This window comes from Chenopodium album, chromosome 23 (genome assembly GCF_948465745.1).
Source record: "Chenopodium album chromosome 23, dcCheAlbu1.1, whole genome shotgun sequence".
Lineage (NCBI taxonomy): Eukaryota > Viridiplantae > Streptophyta > Magnoliopsida > Caryophyllales > Amaranthaceae > Chenopodium > Chenopodium album.
Window position 1 is genome coordinate 36,463,643 of NC_137856.1, and position 20,918 is coordinate 36,484,560.

At 36.1% G+C, this 20,918-nt stretch overlaps 3 protein-coding genes across 4 annotated transcripts; 1 reads left to right on the plus strand and 2 right to left on the minus strand.

Moving 5' to 3' along the window:
• Window positions 1-947: 947 nt before the first annotated feature.
• On the minus strand, window positions 948-7,618 carry LOC145609342 (uncharacterized). 2 transcript variants are annotated; one of them, XM_081664846.1, is made up of 9 exons: window positions 7,331-7,618; window positions 5,802-5,893; window positions 5,399-5,478; window positions 5,170-5,211; window positions 4,954-5,078; window positions 3,899-4,079; window positions 3,203-3,375; window positions 1,893-2,123; window positions 948-1,622 (listed from the first exon to the last, which is right to left on the minus strand). In XM_081664846.1, exons 1-9 carry the CDS (start codon window positions 7,486-7,488, stop codon window positions 1,316-1,318), a joined length of 1,389 nt encoding a protein of 462 aa, XP_081520972.1. In that variant the 5' UTR covers window positions 7,489-7,618; the 3' UTR covers window positions 948-1,315. The 2 variants fall into 2 exon arrangements, with proteins under 2 accessions (XP_081520972.1, XP_081520971.1); XM_081664845.1 differs by having other exon boundaries at window positions 3,203-3,381.
• Window positions 7,619-9,427: 1,809 nt separating this feature from the next.
• LOC145609425 (dnaJ protein ERDJ2A-like) lies at window positions 9,428-16,354 on the plus strand. Its single transcript, XM_081664914.1, has 11 exons — window positions 9,428-9,587; window positions 9,851-10,076; window positions 10,174-10,269; window positions 10,469-10,589; window positions 10,679-10,785; window positions 10,917-11,134; window positions 12,372-12,549; window positions 12,640-12,759; window positions 13,658-13,744; window positions 14,803-14,913; window positions 15,385-16,354. The coding sequence occupies exons 2-11, from the start codon at window positions 9,891-9,893 to the stop codon at window positions 16,219-16,221; spliced, it is 2,061 nt and encodes a 686-aa protein (XP_081521040.1). The 5' UTR covers window positions 9,428-9,587; window positions 9,851-9,890; the 3' UTR covers window positions 16,222-16,354.
• Window positions 16,355-16,539: 185 nt separating this feature from the next.
• LOC145609426 (pentatricopeptide repeat-containing protein At4g21190-like) lies at window positions 16,540-19,770 on the minus strand. Its single transcript, XM_081664915.1, has 5 exons — window positions 19,441-19,770; window positions 19,245-19,343; window positions 18,160-18,303; window positions 17,858-18,070; window positions 16,540-17,038 (listed from the first exon to the last, which is right to left on the minus strand). Exons 1-5 carry the CDS (start codon window positions 19,615-19,617, stop codon window positions 16,727-16,729), a joined length of 945 nt encoding a protein of 314 aa, XP_081521041.1. The 5' UTR covers window positions 19,618-19,770; the 3' UTR covers window positions 16,540-16,726.
• Window positions 19,771-20,918: the final 1,148 nt, after the last annotated feature.

Genomic DNA, 20,918 nt, shown 5'->3' on the forward strand with positions numbered 1-20,918 from the left:
CAATGTTGAAATATAATACAACCCTCAACCTCTTAATGGACGAGTGAGGTTTTTAACCATTGAAACATCTCTTGATTCGTATTATTATCATCAGATCATATTAACCATGAGATTTGCTCTTAAATGGAGCTCAATAAGGGTTACTATTCCCATCCTGTAAAAGTCCGTGTGAAATTATTTTTTAGACATACCTAACAGGCGCTGAGGGCCAAAATTGTTGTTCCTCAATCTCATCACGTGCATAGGACATGCACACAAACATGAAGATTGTGCACCTTGCGCTCCCATTCACACACCTTATTATAGTTTAGTGTCACGCCATTTTCAGTGTTTTCGGGTGCATAGCACAAAGTTGACAATTGTAACACAATGAGGGACCTATGAGGCTGTTAGGAGTTTGGCAAGAAAACATGTTTAAAAACGAGAAGCACATACATAAAAGCAAATGTGGGAACTGCTACCAGAAAGCACCCAATCAGCTCTTTTTACTGGAGTGGGATTTAGCAAGAGGAGCTATCAAATGATTCAACATTATCCCCAACACTTTATCTTTGAGTTTGGTAAATTAGTGCCAAAAAAGTGCTACACCATATGTAGGACGGCTGGGGCTCAATACAAATAACCAAGGCTTTTTGAGAATTGTCTTCTTTGGATGAAGGTTGATATATACAACCAATTCTTAGACGGTGGGTGGGTGGTTATAGCCAAACAAAGCTCTACGGTCTCTCTCTCGACCCTGGGGTTTAGGATTGACAGTTTCTGTAGGTAATTTGGAACAGTGACATAAGAGTCGCTTTGACAGTAGTGAAGGGTAGGTCGTAGGTGTATTACAGTTTTAGATAGCATCATGGATGTAGCTGCGGTGGGTGTGGTGCCATGGTACACTCGCAAATAGGATAAAGGAATGTTTGTTTACAAAAATCTCAACTTTGGTTTGAGACCTTAGGTAAAGATAACTCATAAACTTTTATTTCAGCCTGAAAACCAAGAATGGAGAACTTCGATACAATCATCTTATTATACAATACAGTACAAGTACAACCTAAACTTTATTGTACAGCAATGAGTATCCTAGTCGACATAGTACAAGAATCCCCAACACCTTAGCTTCCTCTCTTAAATAACTTCTCCAGTAGTTGCACCTTCTGAACAATTTCTAGAACTACTATAAGTTTCTTTATAACTGCCTTCTAAGTTTGGTCTTCATCCTTAATCAATCAATCAAAAGTTCCATTGCTTGCTTTCACGTCACGCTTCATATCAACCTGATTACGTGATGTACAGCTTAAAATACCCCATTTACCTATAAAGAGTTTCATCTGTGAACACCACGTAGCCACCGAGGTGAGCTTGACTTACTCATGCTTGAATAATAATCACCTACATTTGCTACGAAAAGGGGATCTCTATCCTCAAGGCAACACTTTCCAGAGCTCTTAGAGGCAGCATTTCCATGGCCTTCCTGTTCTAATTCCTTGCTTAAATCTTCCATGGTCTTCTTTATTGAGGCTTTGCTCATTTGACCTGGCTCAGTTGTCGCAATACCAACCATCGTAATCCTTGGGAGAAGTGGACTATTTTGAAGTTCTTCCTTCACATGACCACTAGATGAATCTACAAACCTGAAGAAAAGAAGAGATTATCAGAGGAAAAGTGCCAGAATTATCAACATCATAAGCTCCAACAAAAGCAACCATTTTCTTCCCTTTATTTTTTAAAAATTTGAGCATAATAGATGAGCAATTCCGTTATCCTTGACAGTCCAAGTTGATCCCTCATAAGGCTATAACTAGTGCCAAAGTTTCTTAGACAAAACATCTTGTCACATGAACAGAATTTAAGAGTCTGTTGCTCTCAAGAAGCTTTGCACAAGCAGAGGAATGAGTTAAAACCTTGAATCAGCCTCTTTCTTGGCTTCACATTGAGGATTCAGCCAAGGTAATCTTAGCCAGTCTCTCCTTGGAGAATGGAGATCAGGTTGCTCCAGAACAGTAGCTTGATCATTATTTTCTGGTCCTAGCTTTGAAGAAGCCGACTGATCTTGCAGTTCATTTAGGCTTTCCCTATCAGAATTTGCAGAACAGCTAGCTATCTTAAATGCTCTTGACCGTGAAATAGCACTCCTGCATGAATAAGCAGACGTATATAATACATCATAAAAATAAAAATAAAAATATACAGGAGCCCCTCTATGCCTGTTTGTCACATTCCCTTTCTTCCCACAGTCACTTTCCACAAGACTGAAGGGTTTTGTCAAATAGCAGATTTGACGTACACAAACACATCTCAGTTTGAGCTTTGTAGAGAATGAATCGTGGAATATACCAAAGCTTCCTAGGAAAGACCGTGTGGTTTGTCTCTTATATTCCCACGATCCTCCACCAAGAAAACCTGTTTACATTTACAATCACTCGTATACACTCAAAACTTGCCTTACACAACTACAACTCAAGTAAATCCATTTAAGAAACTCCTCATTAGGTGGGGGAAATGGCAGTGGTATTGTACATAGACTATATACCCACAGATGTTACCCATAGACTCAAAATCCAAACAGAGCAAATGTTTTAACTGAGTTCTTGGTATTTTGTTATAACCACTGTCTTGATGATTCTCTTATCTGAACCAAAAAATTCAAGTGAGCAAACAACAAACATCGTCTACGACTGTGCTTGAAATGTGGTACAGGTGTTTGGGCTATCTATGTTCAACCTGAACCACTTCTTCAGAGCTGATTTAGAACGTATACTTGTGTTAGTGTAAACTTCTTGATCGACAGAGCAAATGAATACAATGGCACCAATTTGTGAGTTACTACCAAGAGATTGGCATCAAAGGAGGAAACAAGTAATAATAGTAACAGAAGAAGTTAAAAAAAAAATATCTATTTGCTCCCAATATAAGAATTGATAAAATGTGATCAAATTTCATTGTCCGTTAATGGTCCATCAATTGGTGGTAGGACAGCACACATCAATTCACACGATGGAGAGATGATGCTTGTGTGGTGGTAACCAACAAAAAGTACCAATCATTTTATTTCTTCTCTCCCCTCTCTTATAATTCCCTTCACCTCCAATCAAACATGCACAATGTTGGTAGTGAAGCATCAAGCATGCATTCAATCACTCAAACTCCCACATAACAAACAGGCTTCCACAAAGAGAAAATAAAAGGATATCAGAAGCATTATGAATTATACCTCCTTTCAAAGGAGTCAACCATGTATGGGAATTTTGGCTGAATCCCAGTGGCTTTCCTCAACCACCTATTTCCCAGCAGCACTTTGTCTACAGCATATGAAAGCTGCATTTCAGCAGCCTTTGATATGACACTTAAGGGTATTCCAGGCTGGCCCATCTCATCCATCAAATCCTGAACCTATTAATAAATTTTTTTAGAACTCAAAAGAAATTAAAAAAATCCAAGAATATATACACCAGTAAGATCACAAAAAGGTGTCTGCATTAGGGATTGGGAGATGGCATTTGCCCTTGAATTGAGTGTAAAATTGTATCAACCAATTAGCTTGAACTTATTTTAGAACATGATGTATAATCCCTACTGTATATGCAGCTGGGTGGTTCTAACTTTTCACATGCTTCACATAATTAGATGTCAATACATTAATCCGGGATTATGTATATCCTACAGGTAATAATATGCGGAATTTTTGTAAGTACACAATGACAGAACGAGGAGAGGAGGGAAAGCAAAAGAAGTCCAGAGAAAAAACTTATGGATGACAGGATAAAAGTGAAGTAATATGTATATTACCCACATGAACTTAGCATAGACATCCACTTTTTGGATAAACAAAATTTGATTTTAAATTTTCTTAACTTCACTACTACGGTGCTTATGTTTACAGATCAAAAAGAGAGACAAACATGCTCACCTCTCCAGGCTCCCATATGCTCTCTGCACTCTCTTCTATGATTTCTGCTGCAAAGTTATCATCACTAACATCACCCCGCCGTTGTACATGGCGGCTTTGAATCAAAGAATGGAAATGCTGATCGACAGATTCCTCTAAAATGTTATCCAGAATATTTTTATCAAAAAAATAAGGAGTGTACCTGGTAGCAAAAGATTATTGTGCTTTTACATTAGCATATTCTAATAAGCTTTAGCACAAGGAAATGACATCAAAAATCCAGAGCACTCTAAAACATGCCAATATGCCACCTCAAGGGACAAGAAAGAGGGGGGGCGGGATGAGGACTGTGAAAGAAAGGCGCCCACATCTCCTTCACTGCTTCCACATAAGTTCATAGTATCCACTTGTTGCATTCACATCTATACATCATTACATCCCATGATCTCGTCTTAGCAGTACAATATCCCAGGTCCCCCACTCTAAAATTACAAAGTAATATTATTTAATCATGTTTCAATCCATTTCATGGTAGTCCTGCAATCCAGCATTAAACTTTGACAAATAAACTCTGACATAAAAGTATCTATAAATTTTTAAAAGCTATGCTCTACTTATTCTGCACCATTTACAGAGCTAACTGCAATATGATACACACCCCAAGGTAAGTAATGAAAAAAATGGCTAGGTCCCCGGTAAAAAGTTCTGAAACTCCTATCCTAAAACCCACTTTAACAAATCAACAAAAGGTCTTATAAAATTTCTTCAATTGTCAAAACTTACTATCACTCTTACATACAGTACTTGCTTCTGAGTTTGATCTCCCAGAAATCTGGACATATTTCCAGAATGCTTTTATTATTACAACTAACTCAAAGCTTTAACAAATAAATCATCACCATGTAGAATACTTTGCAGCTCGTATCAATGTATCAACTCCAAAATATTATAGATTTCAGAATGATACCATGTTTTTAAGAGTTATGGACAATTAGATATGAATCAGGTCCCACTTTAAAAGGGAATAACAGTTGCAACTCTTATATGGTAATATACAAAACAATAGGAGGGCTTACCACTTAACTCCCTCAGGAGTTGCTATTGCAATATCTAAATTCTGAGCTGAGAAAACAGGAACACCATCAATCTGTCCCCTGCCAGTTTCCTTACTTCCCTTTAGAAGCTTGCTAGCTGCTTTCACCTGTAAGAAGAAAGATTATCAAGGAAAGTTTTCACAGAACTTCTCCTGAGTTGACAAGTCCAACTATACTAAGTCCAACAATGCTTTTCACCTGCTTTGAGTTTGGTACGAACTGGAAATTATGAGGTTTTTCCTGCACATAAAAGAACTTCAGCATCACTTTAGAGCAAGACCTAATAGCAACCATAAACAATCTAGGATAGATGAAAATGAAACTATCAATGAACTCTCCCACACGACAGATAAAGCATATGCATCACAGTCTACAACTTAACTAACCTTATTGGAAACAGGCAACAGTGAATTGTTGATCAACATACCTTGAAATGCTCATATGCTAAATCAAGTCGACAAGCACCCACAACGCCACTAGGAACGTTCAGCCTTTTAACATAGGAAACTAAACAAATGAAAATTATTAGCAGAAGGTACAATTTTTGGACACTACAAAATTAACCAAAGAAAAAAAAATGTCTGCAACACACTTTGCAATTTTAACATCAGTCAAGGATTCATCTTTGAGTACAAAAAATAAATGAAAAAAAAAAAAATCAAAATTTAAAAACAAGAGTAATGCTACTAAAATAAAGAAAAAAGAAAATATTTTGCAATAAAGGTATAATCTACTGCTAGGGAAACATAGAAAGTAGCATGCAAAACAAACAGGATAAAGATGTAACCATAAGATTATATAGGTAGATACTAAATATTTATACATCATACCTGCATCACCAAGATCCATGAAAAAACGGAAGACAGGGCCTGAGTCATTCTTTAAAATAGTCGAAAACATCTTCTTGATCCACTCTGGTGTTCTACAGATCAATAGAGCAAAAGCAGGTTATCAGTTACCACAAAATGAAGCACATAACTAAGGGGGGAAATTTACAGCTGGCCATATGAAATAGTAAGTAACAGATACTAGACTTTCACATCATCCCCAAATTCTAATCATAAGTCAAAATAATGATCTTTGATTTGACTGATTGTCTCCCAGTTCCCCCTTCCCCAATCAAAAACAGTAGTCTTTATGAACTGCAATCGCACATACAAGACAAAATTGCCTAATTTGTTGGTTCTACAAATCATGTAGCATTAGATCATGTAGCAAAAGATAGAAGCAGAGAGAGGAAGAGGACATGATATAAATTTCTGTATGGATTAACAATTTCTTGTGCCAGAGAAATGCCCATAAATGGCTAAGCAACAGAGAGTATATTCAAACATGGACCAGTGCACCTTTGAATTGACATCGTCAACATTTCATAAACGTGCAATCTCATACATGAGCACAAACACAATTCTGCAACAAGAGAAGTAATTAATCACTTGTTCATTCCAAACTATTTTATTTCACGCCAAACCGACATTAATTCAATGAGGCAACATCTTGCTCTAAGTTTTTGCATGAGCATACGAGCAAATAGATAATAATGCAGATAAGGGACCAAGAAGGCCTTCGGGTCATTGAATTCCCTCATGGCATCCCTAATTGCATAATAACCACTTCCTAAACGTAGAACTTTCCAACATGACACAACTCTTTAGACACCATTACTTTATACATACTAACCTAGCAAAATAACATTCCTTAGTCATTGCTCCACACCTTAGCGCCATTTGCTTACTCATTAGCACAAAAGAAGTCGTCTTCTATACTAAAAACCAACCATTACTAAGTAATGGCATAACCATACCTGATGTAAATTAAGCCTAAACATTTTGGTATGCAAGTAGACAACCTTGAAGTCACATTTTGACTAATTCATATTCTCTCCATTCAAAATTAATTGTCAAATCATCCCAACCTATCGAAACTAAAAATAAAAAATGTAAATGGAAAAGCCATTAATGGTTGCTTCCTGCCCACTGCTTCTCCCTCACTCATTTCTTACACATCGGAGTGCATGATCTATCCATGTTTTACAATAACATAGCATACCAAATAATATGCGCGATTATCATTTCAAAACGCGCAGTATACTACTATAATCTATCTCCAAAATAACCTATCTCAATTCTCAATCATCAGCCCATCAAACAATCACTCACCAAAACAACAAATTTTTCAATTAAACAACACGAACACTACAATTGCTATCAAACATCAATGTAAAATACACAAAACAGACATTTCAACAATTCGACTGAGTAATTGTAAAACAGAAATTCAAAAAACATCAAACACCCACTTAAAGTTTAAAACTTTAGTATCAAAATCAAAGCAAACAATCAGTGAATAACCAAATTACCTCTTAGAAATGAAGGGTATATCAAAATGAGTAGAAACAGCCATAAGACCAGTTCCAGTAATATCACACATACTAAACACTTGCCCCACAAAAGCAGGCCCATTACCACCACTACCGCCGCCACTTCCGGCGGACTTCAACCCACCAATTCGAACCATTGACGGAAAACCCGACCCGGGTTCAGGCGGTGCAACCCGGTGAGTAGAACCCGAGGAAGAGGGTGAGTCATGGTGAGTTGACTCGGAAAAGGGGAGAGGAAGAGGGAGAAAAACTTTAGAATTAAAGGGTGTGGAATAGGGATGGCAATATTAAGTGGATATCCACTAACCCGCTCCACCCGCAATAAATAAATGGACGAAAATCCGAATTAAATGGATGAGAAGCGGGTGATGGATGAAGCGGATGATGGATCGGATCGGATATGGATGATACTTTTTTCACCCGCTAACAATCCACCCACCCGTTTAACATATATTAATTTTTTAATCAAAGAATTTTAATAATAAAATATGAAATGTGCAAGAAAATTATATGTATTTTTTGTTGCAAATTAATTTTTCAAACAATATATTGTTATTGTTTCCTTTTTAATTAATAAAATTAATAAAACTATTGTACAAATAACCAAATATTAAAGTTTATGTGTTTTTTTTCAACTTTAATACTCATCCATTAGTCATCCGCTCCATCCGTTTCATCCGCGGATGATGGACGGATGGATATGGATGATGGGTGAAGCGGATGATGGATGGATGTGGATGGAGCGATTAGAGTAATGGATGGATGCGGGTGAAGCTCCACCCGATCCGAATCCGATCCATTGCCATCTCTAGTGTGGAAATGATGGGAATGGAGTGCGTCGTTTTGGGTTTGTGGGGAATTAGAGAAGAGAAGTTGGTTGCTGTTGATTGGATGAAGTTGAAGATTAGATGATTGAAATTATGGGATTCTGTTGTTGTTGTTGATGATGATGATGAAGGTGGTGCCATGAAGATAGGAGGAGAGAGAAAGAGAGGGTTTTACATGAAGATGAGGAGGTTCATTGGTTTTGTAAGAAAGTGGAGGAGGAGTGTAGAAAAAACTTGAGGTGAGGGAAGAGTGAAAGACACGAGCATTTGCTAAGGGCTGGATCAAAAGGTTTAGGGATTGCCTAACGGCATGTTCTCATTGACTGAACGGAATATTTTATAAGAAAAGAAAATTAGGAGCTGAATTGAACTGAAATAAACTGAAATGAATATTTTATAAGAGAATGAAATTAGGAGCTGAACTAAACTGATCTGAACTGAATTTCAACGTATGAGAACAGGTCTTAAATTGAAGTCGTCAAACCGATCGTGTTTGGCAAAATATAGTCGTGCCTTGTAGCCTTGTAGAGTAGTAGGAATAGATGTAAATTACTTAACAATTAACACTGCTAGTTATCAACCACGGTCCATAGGATTTCACAGTATCGATAGATAGTACTTTCTTTGTCTCAGAATAATTAACATGTTGACTTTTTTTAAACAATTCATAAAATATTGATGGTAAGTTTATTTTCTATAAATGTCGTCAAATAAATTTTATCATTGAATATGTTACTCGTATTATATACAGTACGTAGGTACTAATATAAAGTTTCATGATATCAACTTCCTTTTTTTAACTAATACTTAATCATATCATATTATATACATCTATTATACTACGTATAAAACTAAACTTTTAACTTTTACCAAGCAAAGCTTGTGGAAAACTCACCTTGTGACTTTGAGGTCACGAGTTCGAGCATTTCAGATGTACAAATGAATTCCTCCCTACTATAAGATTCCATACCAATCTATTTTAATTTAACAAAATAACGATTTAAACGACTCTTAAGATTGAAAAGGTAGAATTCCTCAGGAAAGTTTTTAAATTACGCAAAATCGAATTCCTCCGTATTATAAGATTTCATACTAATCTATTTTAATTTAACAAAATAACGAACTAAACGACTTTTAAGATCGGTGGAATTCCCAAAAACGATTTGAATGAGAAACATAAAAGTGATGGGGTTAGTTTTTTAACACCATTGAAATTGTTACTGTAGGCGTATCATTAATAATCCATCCAATTAGACTAGATCTTTATTTTTACTTTCTCACTTTAGATCTATTTCATTCACGATTTCACCTCGCTGCACTCCTCTCCCTCTCCGCCATTGAAGGGTTCTCTGAATTCTCCATTGAAGCGGCTTCTGAGCTTTCTCTCCTCCATTGAACCAGCTTCTGAGGTAAAATAATTATTCCTTTTTAATAATCAATCGAATTTTAATTTCACAATCTAGTGTTAATCGTCCATTCAATTGTCAGTATTGTCAATTTAGGGTTCTTTAAGGTATTTTGAATTATTGAATAATTGTTTATATATATTCTTGAAGAATTAAATGTAATTGTTGGAGCTTAGTTTGATAATTGAGTCAACTTTGGTTGCTAATGTGTTGCAGGGCTTTGATTTATGATATTGAAAGATTTTTATGTGTAATGATTTATGCAGGGATTAGGGTTTTATATAAGTTTTCTCGAATCGAATAGAAATGGCAGCTTCGGAAGAAAATAGTTCACTGTTTCCTATCTTTATATTGACTATGATGGCATTGCCTTTAGTGCCTTACACAATCATAAAACTGTGCCGTGCTGCTAAGAAGAAGGCGAAAACCTTACATTGCGAATGCGCTGTATGCACACGGTCTGGAAAATATCATAAATCACTATTCAAAAGGGTTTGTGTCTTCGTGATCATTGTGTTCATCCAATTTGCATTCTTATTGATCTTTCAATGTAATTTTCATTTGCTGAATTTTGTTCCTGAATGTGCAGATTTCAAACTTTTCCACTTGGAGTAACATGACTCTTGTGTTGCTGTGGGTTATCATGGCCTTCTTGGTTTACTATATAAAAAATATGACCGCGGAGGTATGTATATTTAGCAAGAGGGAATCATTGATGTTTTTAGCTAATAAAAAGTTCCCTTGGTTGATGTCATTTGCTCTGTTAACTCTAGAACGCTCCACATGTTGTGATTAGTGCTAAATATTTTATTATGCATCGAAACAAATTTTGCTGTCAATAAATTTGACCTTTACTTTATTTTCTCTTGCTTGATGGTATTCAGGCTCAAGTGTTTGAGCCATTCAATATTCTTGGTTTGGAACCTGGAGCTTCTGATTCAGAAATCAAAAAGGCTTATAGGAGGCTTTCTATTCAGTACCATCCTGATAAAAATCCTGATCCTGGTATATATAGCTGTTTGTGTGGATGCTATGTTACTTTTTCTCGTTGATTAGTTTGCCTAATGCCCTGGTATCTTTTGTATTCTTTGCAGAGGCTAACAAGTATTTTGTGGAGTATATTTCAAAAGCTTACCAGGCCTTGACTGATCCCATTTCTCGTGAGAATTATGAAAAATATGGTCATCCAGATGGGAGACAGGTACGTTATCTTATACTGTTTAAAAGTATATTGTTTGCTTATATTAGTTTTTTTAGTTCATGTCTTTCTCTGCCAGTTGGCCAGGTATATACTGAACATTTCATTGCATCTATTGTCTTGGATGTCTGCAGGGATTCCAAATGGGAATAGCTCTCCCTCAGTTCCTATTGAATATTGAAGGTGCATCTGGCGGGATACTGTTAATTTGGATTGTTGGAATCTGTATCTTGTTGCCATTGGTCATAGCTGTTATCTATCTCTCAAAGTCAGCCAAGTACTCAGGGAATTATGTCATGCATCAGACACTTTTGGCTTATTATCACCTGATGAAACCATCACTAGCCCCGAGGTACTTTTCATACTTAAAGCTTTTACTATCATCAATATTTTTTAACTGATACATAGCTGGTTTTTTTTAAAAAAAAAAGAAAGTTTTTTTTTTAAAATATATTTTTACACTTCACCCTTTATTATCAGTGCTTTCATGTGCACACCATGGCTTATTTAGTGAGTTAGTGCAATGGCAACATAACCAAATGTGCATTTTATACCAGAGACTGAGGTTTGGAAGGTCCAGACGTGTACAGTCTTATCCTTGCTAATCTGAACTGATAGGAACACTGTTTATGTTCTTAAGTAACATATTCTCTCTGCTCTATAATGTTTGCCTTTGTATCTCTTTTAAGGATGTCCCAAAGTGTTTTCATACTTTTCAAATGGAATTTGCTTCAACATGTTAAGTCAGGACTCCAGAGTCCAGAGTATTCGGAAAAAAGAAAAAAAAAATGAAAAAAATGAAATAACTCATATCTACATTTTCTGAATCCATCCACATGGAGGGAAAAGTGTTCCTTTTCTTTTGACAGTTTTTTCATGGATGGGTTGTGGACTCGTGGGTTTTATCACTTTTGGAGTTTTACTTTTTTGGAATGGAGAGAGTGGTAACATAGTTTCTTTTCTATGAGAAAAACATTACAAACACAGTGGTTGTGAATTTGGTGATAGAAGATTAGTAGTAGTTAGTGAGAAGAAATTTTCAGGTAAACTGAGGAAAAGGGTGGGTGTTAAGTTGCAAAATTTACACAGAATTAGTTGCAAGGGACATCTGGATCTCCCTAACTTTAGTACTATGATATTAGCCAGTTATCCACTGCTTATGAATTGGAAGGGAAATGGAGGGAAACTAATAGGAAAATTCATAACCTCCTTAACTATAGAATTAGAATTTGAGAAAGCTCCCTACTTACCCACAAAATGCACCTAGACACCCTGTCAGTCCCTATCAAGGATCATGACTTGAGTAAACTATAGGTGGGTAAAATCTTGTCTAATCACTTCACTAGTTCACTGTCATTCTTCATAGATCTACCTCTTCTTTATTTACTCTCCATTAGAATGATCTTCACCATCTCCCGATTGGATAATTTGGATGCCACCTTTCAACATGCCTGAATCTTGAACTAAAATCTTGCCTCCTGCTTTCTCTTCATTAGATGTCACACCATTTAATTATAATGTCTTGACATCATGGTACATTTCTGAACTTGCATTGCTTTGTTTGATTTATCGTGTATGTTGTTATTCAGCAAAGTTTTGGATGTATTTATCAAAGCGGCTGAATACATGGAAATTCCAGTCCGAAGAGTTGATGATGAACCACTTCACAAACTGTTGCTGTTAGTAAGGAGTGAATTGAATTTTGACAGCAAAAACATCAAACAAGAGCAAGCAAAATTTTTGAAGCAGCATCCTCAACTAGTTAAGGTACTTTTCGAAGCTTATTTTCGAATTCATTAGGTGTGAAATATGAAATTACGAGTTGACTTCTTACATAACATATATCTTTTCTGCTAGACACAATTGTTAATTCAAGCCCATTTAACAAGGGAAACAGCAGACCTACCTCCAACACTAAATGGTGATCTGAAACGTGTCCTGGAACTTGCACCTCGTCTTCTTGAGGAGTTGATGAAGGTAATTCAAAGCTTTCCCGTGTTCTGGCACTTAACAAGTGATAATACCACTGCATGGTATGAACCCTTGATATTTTTTATGAGTGTGACACCTGAGGATTAGTGTATTATTATTCTACACACTTCTGATCTATTGACGTTGCTGATGAGTGTTCTTATTCCTTTTTATGGTTTCCTGTTGTCTTATAAGGTTTTTCAATATATGCTGATAAACTTAGACCTTCGGAATAAGCTAGCAATCTCTGCATTTAATTAGCCTACTTTGTTCTAGAAATTTAATAGTTAGGATATTTATCCTTCTCTTCAACTCCAGTTAACTTAGTATTGTCTCAAATTTGAGATGCCCCTTCCAGATTTGGTCAAAAGATACAATATGATAATAAATGGTCCATACTCTCCAAAGCGTTTGTGAAAGGAGGGGCACTCGAGAGGTTGGTTTATTTTATGTCAAAACCGAAGTTTTAATTATTCTAATTAATTATTTGTCTATTGGATTCAAATACATCCTTATTAATACGAGTGCTCAATCAAGGTAGTGCTTACAAAGTTTTCTATGATATGTGAACTTAATATTTATCAAGGGAAAATCATGATTCGTGAAGATTACCAAGTATTATCTTATCTTTTTATTATTATTATTATTATTATTATTTTTTTTTATTATAATTGGACAAAGTTTTTAAGGAGTAGTAGTAGATTGACCATACCTTTTCAGTTTAGCTTCCTCTTTCCACATCAAACTAATGTCAATCATATATTGTTGGCTTAGGTGTCAAGTTTACAATTCTGACGCATTTCATTTCTGCCATGGCTATCTTTTCCAGTCCTTTTTTGGTTAATATCTTACACTTATATGCAGATGTTCCCATGTTTCATTAATGTTTTACTTTATGATGCAGATGGCTCTAGTACCACGCACAGCTCAAGGTCATGGGTGGCTTCGGCCTGCAATAGGGGTTGTCGAGCTTTCTCAGTGTGTTATTCAGGTACCGCAATTCCTAGATATCCTGAACTTTATGATGATGCTTCATTGTCATGTTGTATTAGTCTTCCGGTCTTCCCACACCTAACTTGTCGTAGTTCTAATCTTGTATGAGTGAGAGATCTGTTAAGGAAGGGCTATACATGGTAATCTGATTGTATTGAACAGCCACATCTAATGGATGCTTCTATATTTAGGTGTGTGTCATAATATGTTTGATTCTGAATGGATTTTTTTATATAAGCTAGGCCTCGACCTAACTTGGGTTTAAGTGTTAGTCCTGGTCTGCATTTCAATGTTTAGAATATACTTGGATACAGAGAGACGAAATTTAGGAGCTGAATAAAGCTTCAAGCACATAGGATTGACACTTCCTCACTTTCCATTCTCTTTAATCAAATTTGAATTATATGTAGATTGATCACTATGCCAAAATTTGGAATTTTTATACCCTGCTGTATACAGGCCCTGGCAAGGGTTAAAGCTAGATATAAAAAATGCCCTCGTTTCAGTTGTTTGCCCACCACACACAGTCACACAGTGCCTTAACAGTGATGTGTTCACCAACTTCTTAATCATGGTATTGACTTTCACAAAATTCTCCTCAACATATTTGATTTTCGTCAACAAAATTCCAGTTATTCAGTATATGCTCTTACAATATGCAAGTCTTTTTAGTGCTTTTGTTGAAGTTTTTCACATAAGCTGCTATACGAGTCCCTAAATTAGATTACAATGTTTAGTTCACGGTATCCAAGTTTAGCTACTGTAGTTTGGAAAATAAGATCTTGAGAATGTAAATTATTTGGACGCGAAATAATTTCATATACATAAAAAGAAGGATCGGAGAAGAGATTCTGGATGGAGAATGTGTTTGCAATATGCATCGGCCGTTACCTATGACCAATCAGCATCATATTACTGACTTGCTGTAGGTTCTTTCGTAGTTTTTGATCTTATGCTGGTTTTATATTTGCTAACTGCTGTGCGATTGTTACTTTTTGTTCTATACCCTTCATGCTGTGCAGATTCTGATCTATATATGGTCAACCTTTTGTGCAGGCTGTTCCTTTGAGCGCTAAAAAAGCTGGAGGAGGGTCAACTGAAGGCACTGCACCTTTTTTGCAGCTGCCACATTTTAGTGAGGCGGTTACCAAAAAGATTGCACGCAAGGTTTGTGGGAAATTCGAGTTCAGATCTTTATCATGGTTGCATCATTATTCAACTCATATCCCCCCCCCCCCCCCCCCCCCCCCAAAAAAAAAAAAAAAAAAAAAGAGAGAATTTCATTGCAATAACCTACTCCAAGGTTGTTACGCGTTAAGTTAGAAATGATAGATCTAGCCTAAGCAGTAGTGAGCAGTTGCCTGACTAGAGTAGAGAATCCACCTTAATGGATTGCCAAGGCTTGACCCTTTTAAACATTTTCATAGCAGTAGCAAGAGTTGTATGATATGCATGAGAGTGGGAGGATTGGATGGTGCAGATCACAATAGTCTCACATGTTAAATAAGTGAAACTTTTTGCATGTATTTTGTCAATAGTGAGCTACTGTAGGTAACACATATCTTGTTAACCTACCTCTTTAAACTTGCTGCTGATAGATGTAGACCTGATCTAGGCTTTTCCGTGATATATTTGCAGAAGGTGCGGACCTTTGAGGAGCTTCGAGAAATGACTCAACAAGAGCGCACAGACCTGCTTTCCCAGGTAGCTGGTCTTTCTGCCACTGAAGTAGAGGATGTGGAGAGGGTACTTGAAATAATGCCTTCCCTATCTATGGAGGTCAAGTGTGAAACAGAAGGTGAAGAGGGTATACAGGAGGGTGACATTGTGACAGTTCAAGCTTGGATTAAACTTCAACGCCCTAATGGTTTGATTGGTGCTCTTCCCCATGCCCCTTATTATCCGAATCACAAGGATGAAAACTTTTGGTTCCTCCTTGCAGACCAGAACTCTAATAATGTTTGGTTTTCCCAAAAGGTCAACTTCATGGATGAAGCTACAGCTTTGACTACCGCTTCCAAGGCAATCGAGGAAATGATGGAAGTCTCAGGTGCCAGTGCAAGAGAAACCAGCTCAGCGGTTAGGGAAGCCGTTGAGAAAGTAAAGGGTGGGTCTCGCCTCGTGATGGGGAAGTTCCAGGCCCCATCAGAGGGTAACTATAGTATGACATGTTTCTGCTTATGTGATTCTTGGATTGGATGCGACACTAAGACAAGTTTGAAGGTGAAGATTCTCAAGAGAACTAGGGCTGGCACTAGGGGTGGTGTCATCACAGAAGAGGGGCCTTTATTGGAGGATGGGGCTGAAGAAGAAGAAGAGGTTGAGGATGAAGAATACGATGACGATTATGAGAGTGAGTATAGTGAGGACGAACAAGATGAACAAGACACAAAGAAGGGCACCACTGCAAATGGTGATGCTCATCGGAAGAATCAGCAGTCAAGTTCTGAAGGTTCAGAGTCAGAGGATGAATAGAAACACACATTTAATTAGAATAATAAACTTCTCTCAAACAGGGGTTTTCCTTTATTAGTGCAATGCAAAAACTTACAAAATTTGAGATGCTTGATCAATTATACATTTTTGATAGTGACCAATTATATAGTTCTTATTGGATTGCAAGTCATGTTTGGCAAGTCTCCATAATTCTTTTTATTCCAGATAGGCTGGCAGTTACACGCATTTTTTTCGGCAAGCTACGAAATTCATTATTGCATTTGAGCATTTAAAAAATAAAACAGAAGAAAAAAGAAAAGAAAGAAAGATAGATTTACCAGGAAAGAGTAATACAAGTTTACTCACAAGGAAACTGCATTCATTTCTGAAAGTAAAGTTATTTTTACACACTGAGACTACATATCCTATTACTCGTTCATAAGCAGCTTAACCATATTGCATAGTATAACATGCTATCTGTGCTATATTACAGACATCAGCTAACTACATTTACTCCCTAGCTTTGGTAGAATTATCATCCTCATCATCCAGCAGTCTCATCTGGTTGCTCGTCAGGTTCCTTGTCACTATCACCAGCAACTATACCAGTATCAGAAGACTTTGCTTGCTCATTCAACTCCTTACCAACATTTCCATCAGAGGATTCATCAGGCTGCTTAGTTCGGACTTTGACACGCTTGCCCTTGACGTACCGATATTCCCACTTAGGAGGTGGATATTTTTGGTTCAACTTTTCGTATTTGTCCATCTTCCCAAGCTTCTGAAAAACAGCTCCAATCTTTGAAACAATTGAAGTGGTTGGCCGAAGACCCAGCTCTTCCATATCAGCAAAAACCTACAAAGAACAGTCATACACTCAATACAGATATACGGATTGTAAACAAAACTGGAACCATGGCAATGCACACTTTAAGCAAGAGTCTGACTAGGTATCTTTTGTGACCACTAACACGCATGTGGATTACATAAAACAGGCTCATCTTAAGAGATTTACGAGCCAAAACAAAGATCAAAATTTGGATATCCCTTACATACTCTACATGCACCTTAACTATACAATCAAACAGTTCACACTCTCCGACACAAGATTCACTGGCGGGCAGGAATAATTCATCCGAATACACACTGATACCAAGTAGTATACATCAGTCACTCAGTTGGGTCTGCTTTTCTAATCCTGAATTACGTAGTGAGTCAAACATAAATGAGAGCTAGGAATCACAACTATTTTTGGAAATAACCTCAATTACATGAGCATTTCCATAAACAATAGCTACAACTACACAGTCCAGATAGTTTGTGGTGTTCTAATCGTTTACCTTCATCTCAAAGCATACTCAGTCTGTGTCAAAACTAAGTCCAATAGTATACAGAGTAATTGGTACATATATGTGATGACCCTAACATATTTTGGTTACAATGAACGATATCATACTAAACAAGCAATAACATATGATTACCATGGAGCAAAGAACAACTTATTTAAAACTCAATAGCTTTTAAGTTCTCTAATGTTCACACCTAAAGTATTACTAAGGAAGACTAGGGAAATCGTGGTCTTTGGGAGGCGGCTTATGTCTGCAACACATCTTAAAGGAACAGTGCAATATTAAAAGTGAAAAGGAAATGATATAGAAGGCAGGATAAGACATACATCAAACATTTTGTCATACATCTCTCTGCTGTAGTAAATGCTAATCATCTTGTCAAAGAACATGCGAGGTGTGCTTTCCAGATTCTCTGAAAATAATTTTGTCCAGAGCTCTTCAACCTCATCAAGTCTATCCTCCTCCCCTAATGCATTCATTAATGTGAAATAGCTTCCCATTGTCCTTCCTTGACCTTTGCTTAACATCCATTTTGTCACCTACATTTACGGGTAATCAGCTTGTTGAAGTGATAAACTCCTCATGTAGTCATGTTAACTTTCAAATGATCTTTGGAACTGATTGCTACCTGAATTATTCTCTTCCATTCCTTTTCATACTCTAAGGTCTTCAATGCTTTCTTTACTGTGATAAGAGGAAATTCTAAGTCCCATGCAATGAACGCATCAAGAGCGCCATATACTTCCTCTTTAACATTTGACAAACCCTTGATCTGTAATAATCAATATTAATACCATTGTTTAAAAACAGCATAAAATAGAAAATGGAAAAACCAAAGAGGAGATACAGCTGAAGAGCCCCTCTTATGTCTTCCAAAAAAGCCATCTTTCTTCATTAGCAATGTTATAATACAGCCAGCTTTCATTCATCGAAGTATTTTAAAGACATGGAGTTTTTTCATGCGAAACAAACATCAAACCAGAAACTCAAAGAGTCTTCAAACTTACTTTGCTATGGTCAGATTTCAGATACATGTATCCACACCCTCCACATCAAATGCCATGTAAACATGCAGTGAATACTTCACAACAAGGAACTAAGAGCAGTATCCAACTACCCCTAGACATTCAGATGATTAACATCATTTCTAATATCAATACCTCAAATCATGCTCACGAAGGCATAATTAACTCAAAAGTGTATTAAAACCCCACATATACTTCCTCTATTCTTACTTGTTGCTTGCATCCTTCCCAACTTACACCTTCTCTATTATCCTAATTGTTTACCCCTCCTTTAAAAATTTGAATAATAAGTGACATTTCAAGAATGTTACTACACTATTCAAACCTCCAAAAATTCGAAAGATAGGAGTGAGTTCACCATCTTCAGAAGCAAAAGCCAGTTTGTCCAAAACAACACCAACTCAGAAAATCAATTAACAATCAATCATAGCTTCCTCGTATGGATGCCTACTAGCTTAGTTGGATAAATAATTAAAGTTCATACCATATTACCAATACCGAGTATCAAATCCCGACTACATCATAGCCCTTTGTAGCTCCCTAAAGGTTATAGACCCTTAAATTATAATCTAAAAAATAGCTGCTTCCTACAATATGGGCAATCCCAAGAATAATAATTTAAGTTGGTTCTAGGTATATTAAGGCAATTATATAATTCAATGAAACAACAAGAGGAAGGTAACCTTACACAATCAACAAGCTTAGCAGACTTGGAAATTGTCCCAATTTTCTTCTGGGTCTTCCATACCCGAGGATACCTGGGTCTTGGACCTTTTAACCCACAAACCTATCAATTCAAGAAATCCAACAGAAATAATCAAACTTCCACCAAAAATTGAAGAAAAATTATAGCTTTAATGAGAAATATTAGCTAGTAAACTTACAACCACATATCTTGAGCTGCAATTTCTGGAAAGATGAATAAATTCTAAACTAGGGGTAATTATTTGAGGTGGGTATCTCAAACTAAGCATATTTGAACATAAATTATTGCTGGAATTTCTGGAAATTGGTGGTATTACAACGTATGGCTTGTTGAAGGGTGTGAGTTTCAACGACATTATACCCAAAATTCACACTATCTAATGAGCAGATTTTTCGCCCATTTGTGGGAATTTTGAAGAAAAGGAAGGAAGAAATTTCCCAGCTTTGCAAAACGAACAGTTACAGAAGTAGAAGTTTGCAGTAAAAGATGAGACTGAAGAGGGGGTTTAACTCCGTTTAAGAAATCTGGATAGCTACGTGCAATAAAAATTGTGCACATTTGTTTTGGGACTACAAATTGGATAGTGAAATTAATTTTTTTTCAAATTGTTGAAGGCTAAACATAATTAACCATATTTTTTTGGTGTTTGGAGAGCCACAAGGGCGGATGATGAGAATCGATCCCAAGATCTTTTGAAATCGGAAGGGGAGCCTCTAACCACTTGAGCTATCCCTCACTCTCATAATTAACGATATTTAAACATATACCGGCCTAATGTTAAATTATGTCTAAGACTCTAAGGTTATAACTTTTTTTTGAAGAACTATTTAGCAAAAAATTGTTGCACTACATAACAACAAAAGGGAGACTAATCTAATAATTGAATAAGCCAAACACTTGCCAATTGTTGTCCTTAAAAAAAAAAAAAAAATTAAAAATTAAAAAAAAAAAAAAAACACACACACACACACATTTACCAATTTTTTTTTTAAAAATTAAAAAAAAAAAAATTAAAAATTAAAAAAAAAAAAAAAAAACACACACACACACACATTAAAAATTAAAAAAAAAAAAAAAAAAACATGCAAAGTTGCAAACACCTTAAAATTGTAATCAATATAAGATATAACATATATGATTATATATTCATTATTCAACAATCAAGTCAAGATTAATTCTACCATACTTCTTTAAGTGAACAACCTTTTTTTTTTTAAACATACTTCTTTAAGTGAACAACCTTAACTAAATTGAAGACATTATACTTTAATAATTTGTTGAAAACTTAACCTCATTGTCAAACTAGGTCATATTCTCATTGTACCTCTAACAATAAAACTCCATGTATTATTGTACCTCTACCATGTTCTCATAATTTGATGGTTAAATAGCAATTTTATTTTTTATAATGGGTTTTTTCTTTTAACTTAAAGAAGTTTGTATGTTACTTATAAAACAATTGTTATATATTAAGGGCACGTTCTCTTGCGTTGAAATTCAGTTCAGTTCAGTTCAGTTCAGCTCAGTTCAGTTCAGCTCAGCTTAGCTCAGTTCAGTTCAGCTCCTAATTTCCTTCTCTTATAAAATATTCATTTTAGTTCAGTTTAGTTCAGCTCAGTTCAGTTCAGTTCAGCTCAGTTCAATTCAATTTAGTTC

Excerpts from the sequence above, each read along its gene's own strand:
- LOC145609342 (XM_081664845.1), bottom strand. The coding sequence starts at position 7,488 with ATGGTTCGAATTGGTGGGTTGAAGTCCGCCGGAAGTGGCGGCGGTAGT. Across the intron at positions 5,212-5,398 it reads TAGCATATGAGCATTTCAAG|GAAAAACCTCATAATTTCCA; the intron begins GTATGTTGATCA and ends TTTTATGTGCAG. Across the intron at positions 2,124-3,202 it reads GTTGACTCCTTTGAAAGGAG|GAGTGCTATTTCACGGTCAA; the intron begins GTATAATTCATA and ends TTATTCATGCAG.
- LOC145609425 (XM_081664914.1), top strand. The coding sequence starts at position 9,891 with ATGGCAGCTTCGGAAGAAAATAGTTCACTGTTTCCTATCTTTATATTG. Across the intron at positions 12,550-12,639 it reads AGCATCCTCAACTAGTTAAG|ACACAATTGTTAATTCAAGC; the intron begins GTACTTTTCGAA and ends CTTTTCTGCTAG. Across the intron at positions 13,745-14,802 it reads TTTCTCAGTGTGTTATTCAG|GCTGTTCCTTTGAGCGCTAA; the intron begins GTACCGCAATTC and ends CCTTTTGTGCAG.
- LOC145609426 (XM_081664915.1), bottom strand. The coding sequence starts at position 19,617 with ATGTCGTTGAAACTCACACCCTTCAACAAGCCATACGTTGTAATACCA. Across the intron at positions 19,344-19,440 it reads GCAGCTCAAGATATGTGGTT|GTTTGTGGGTTAAAAGGTCC; the intron begins GTAAGTTTACTA and ends TTGAATTGATAG. Across the intron at positions 17,039-17,857 it reads TGTATGACAAAATGTTTGAT|GTTTTTGCTGATATGGAAGA; the intron begins GTATGTCTTATC and ends TGTTCTTTGTAG.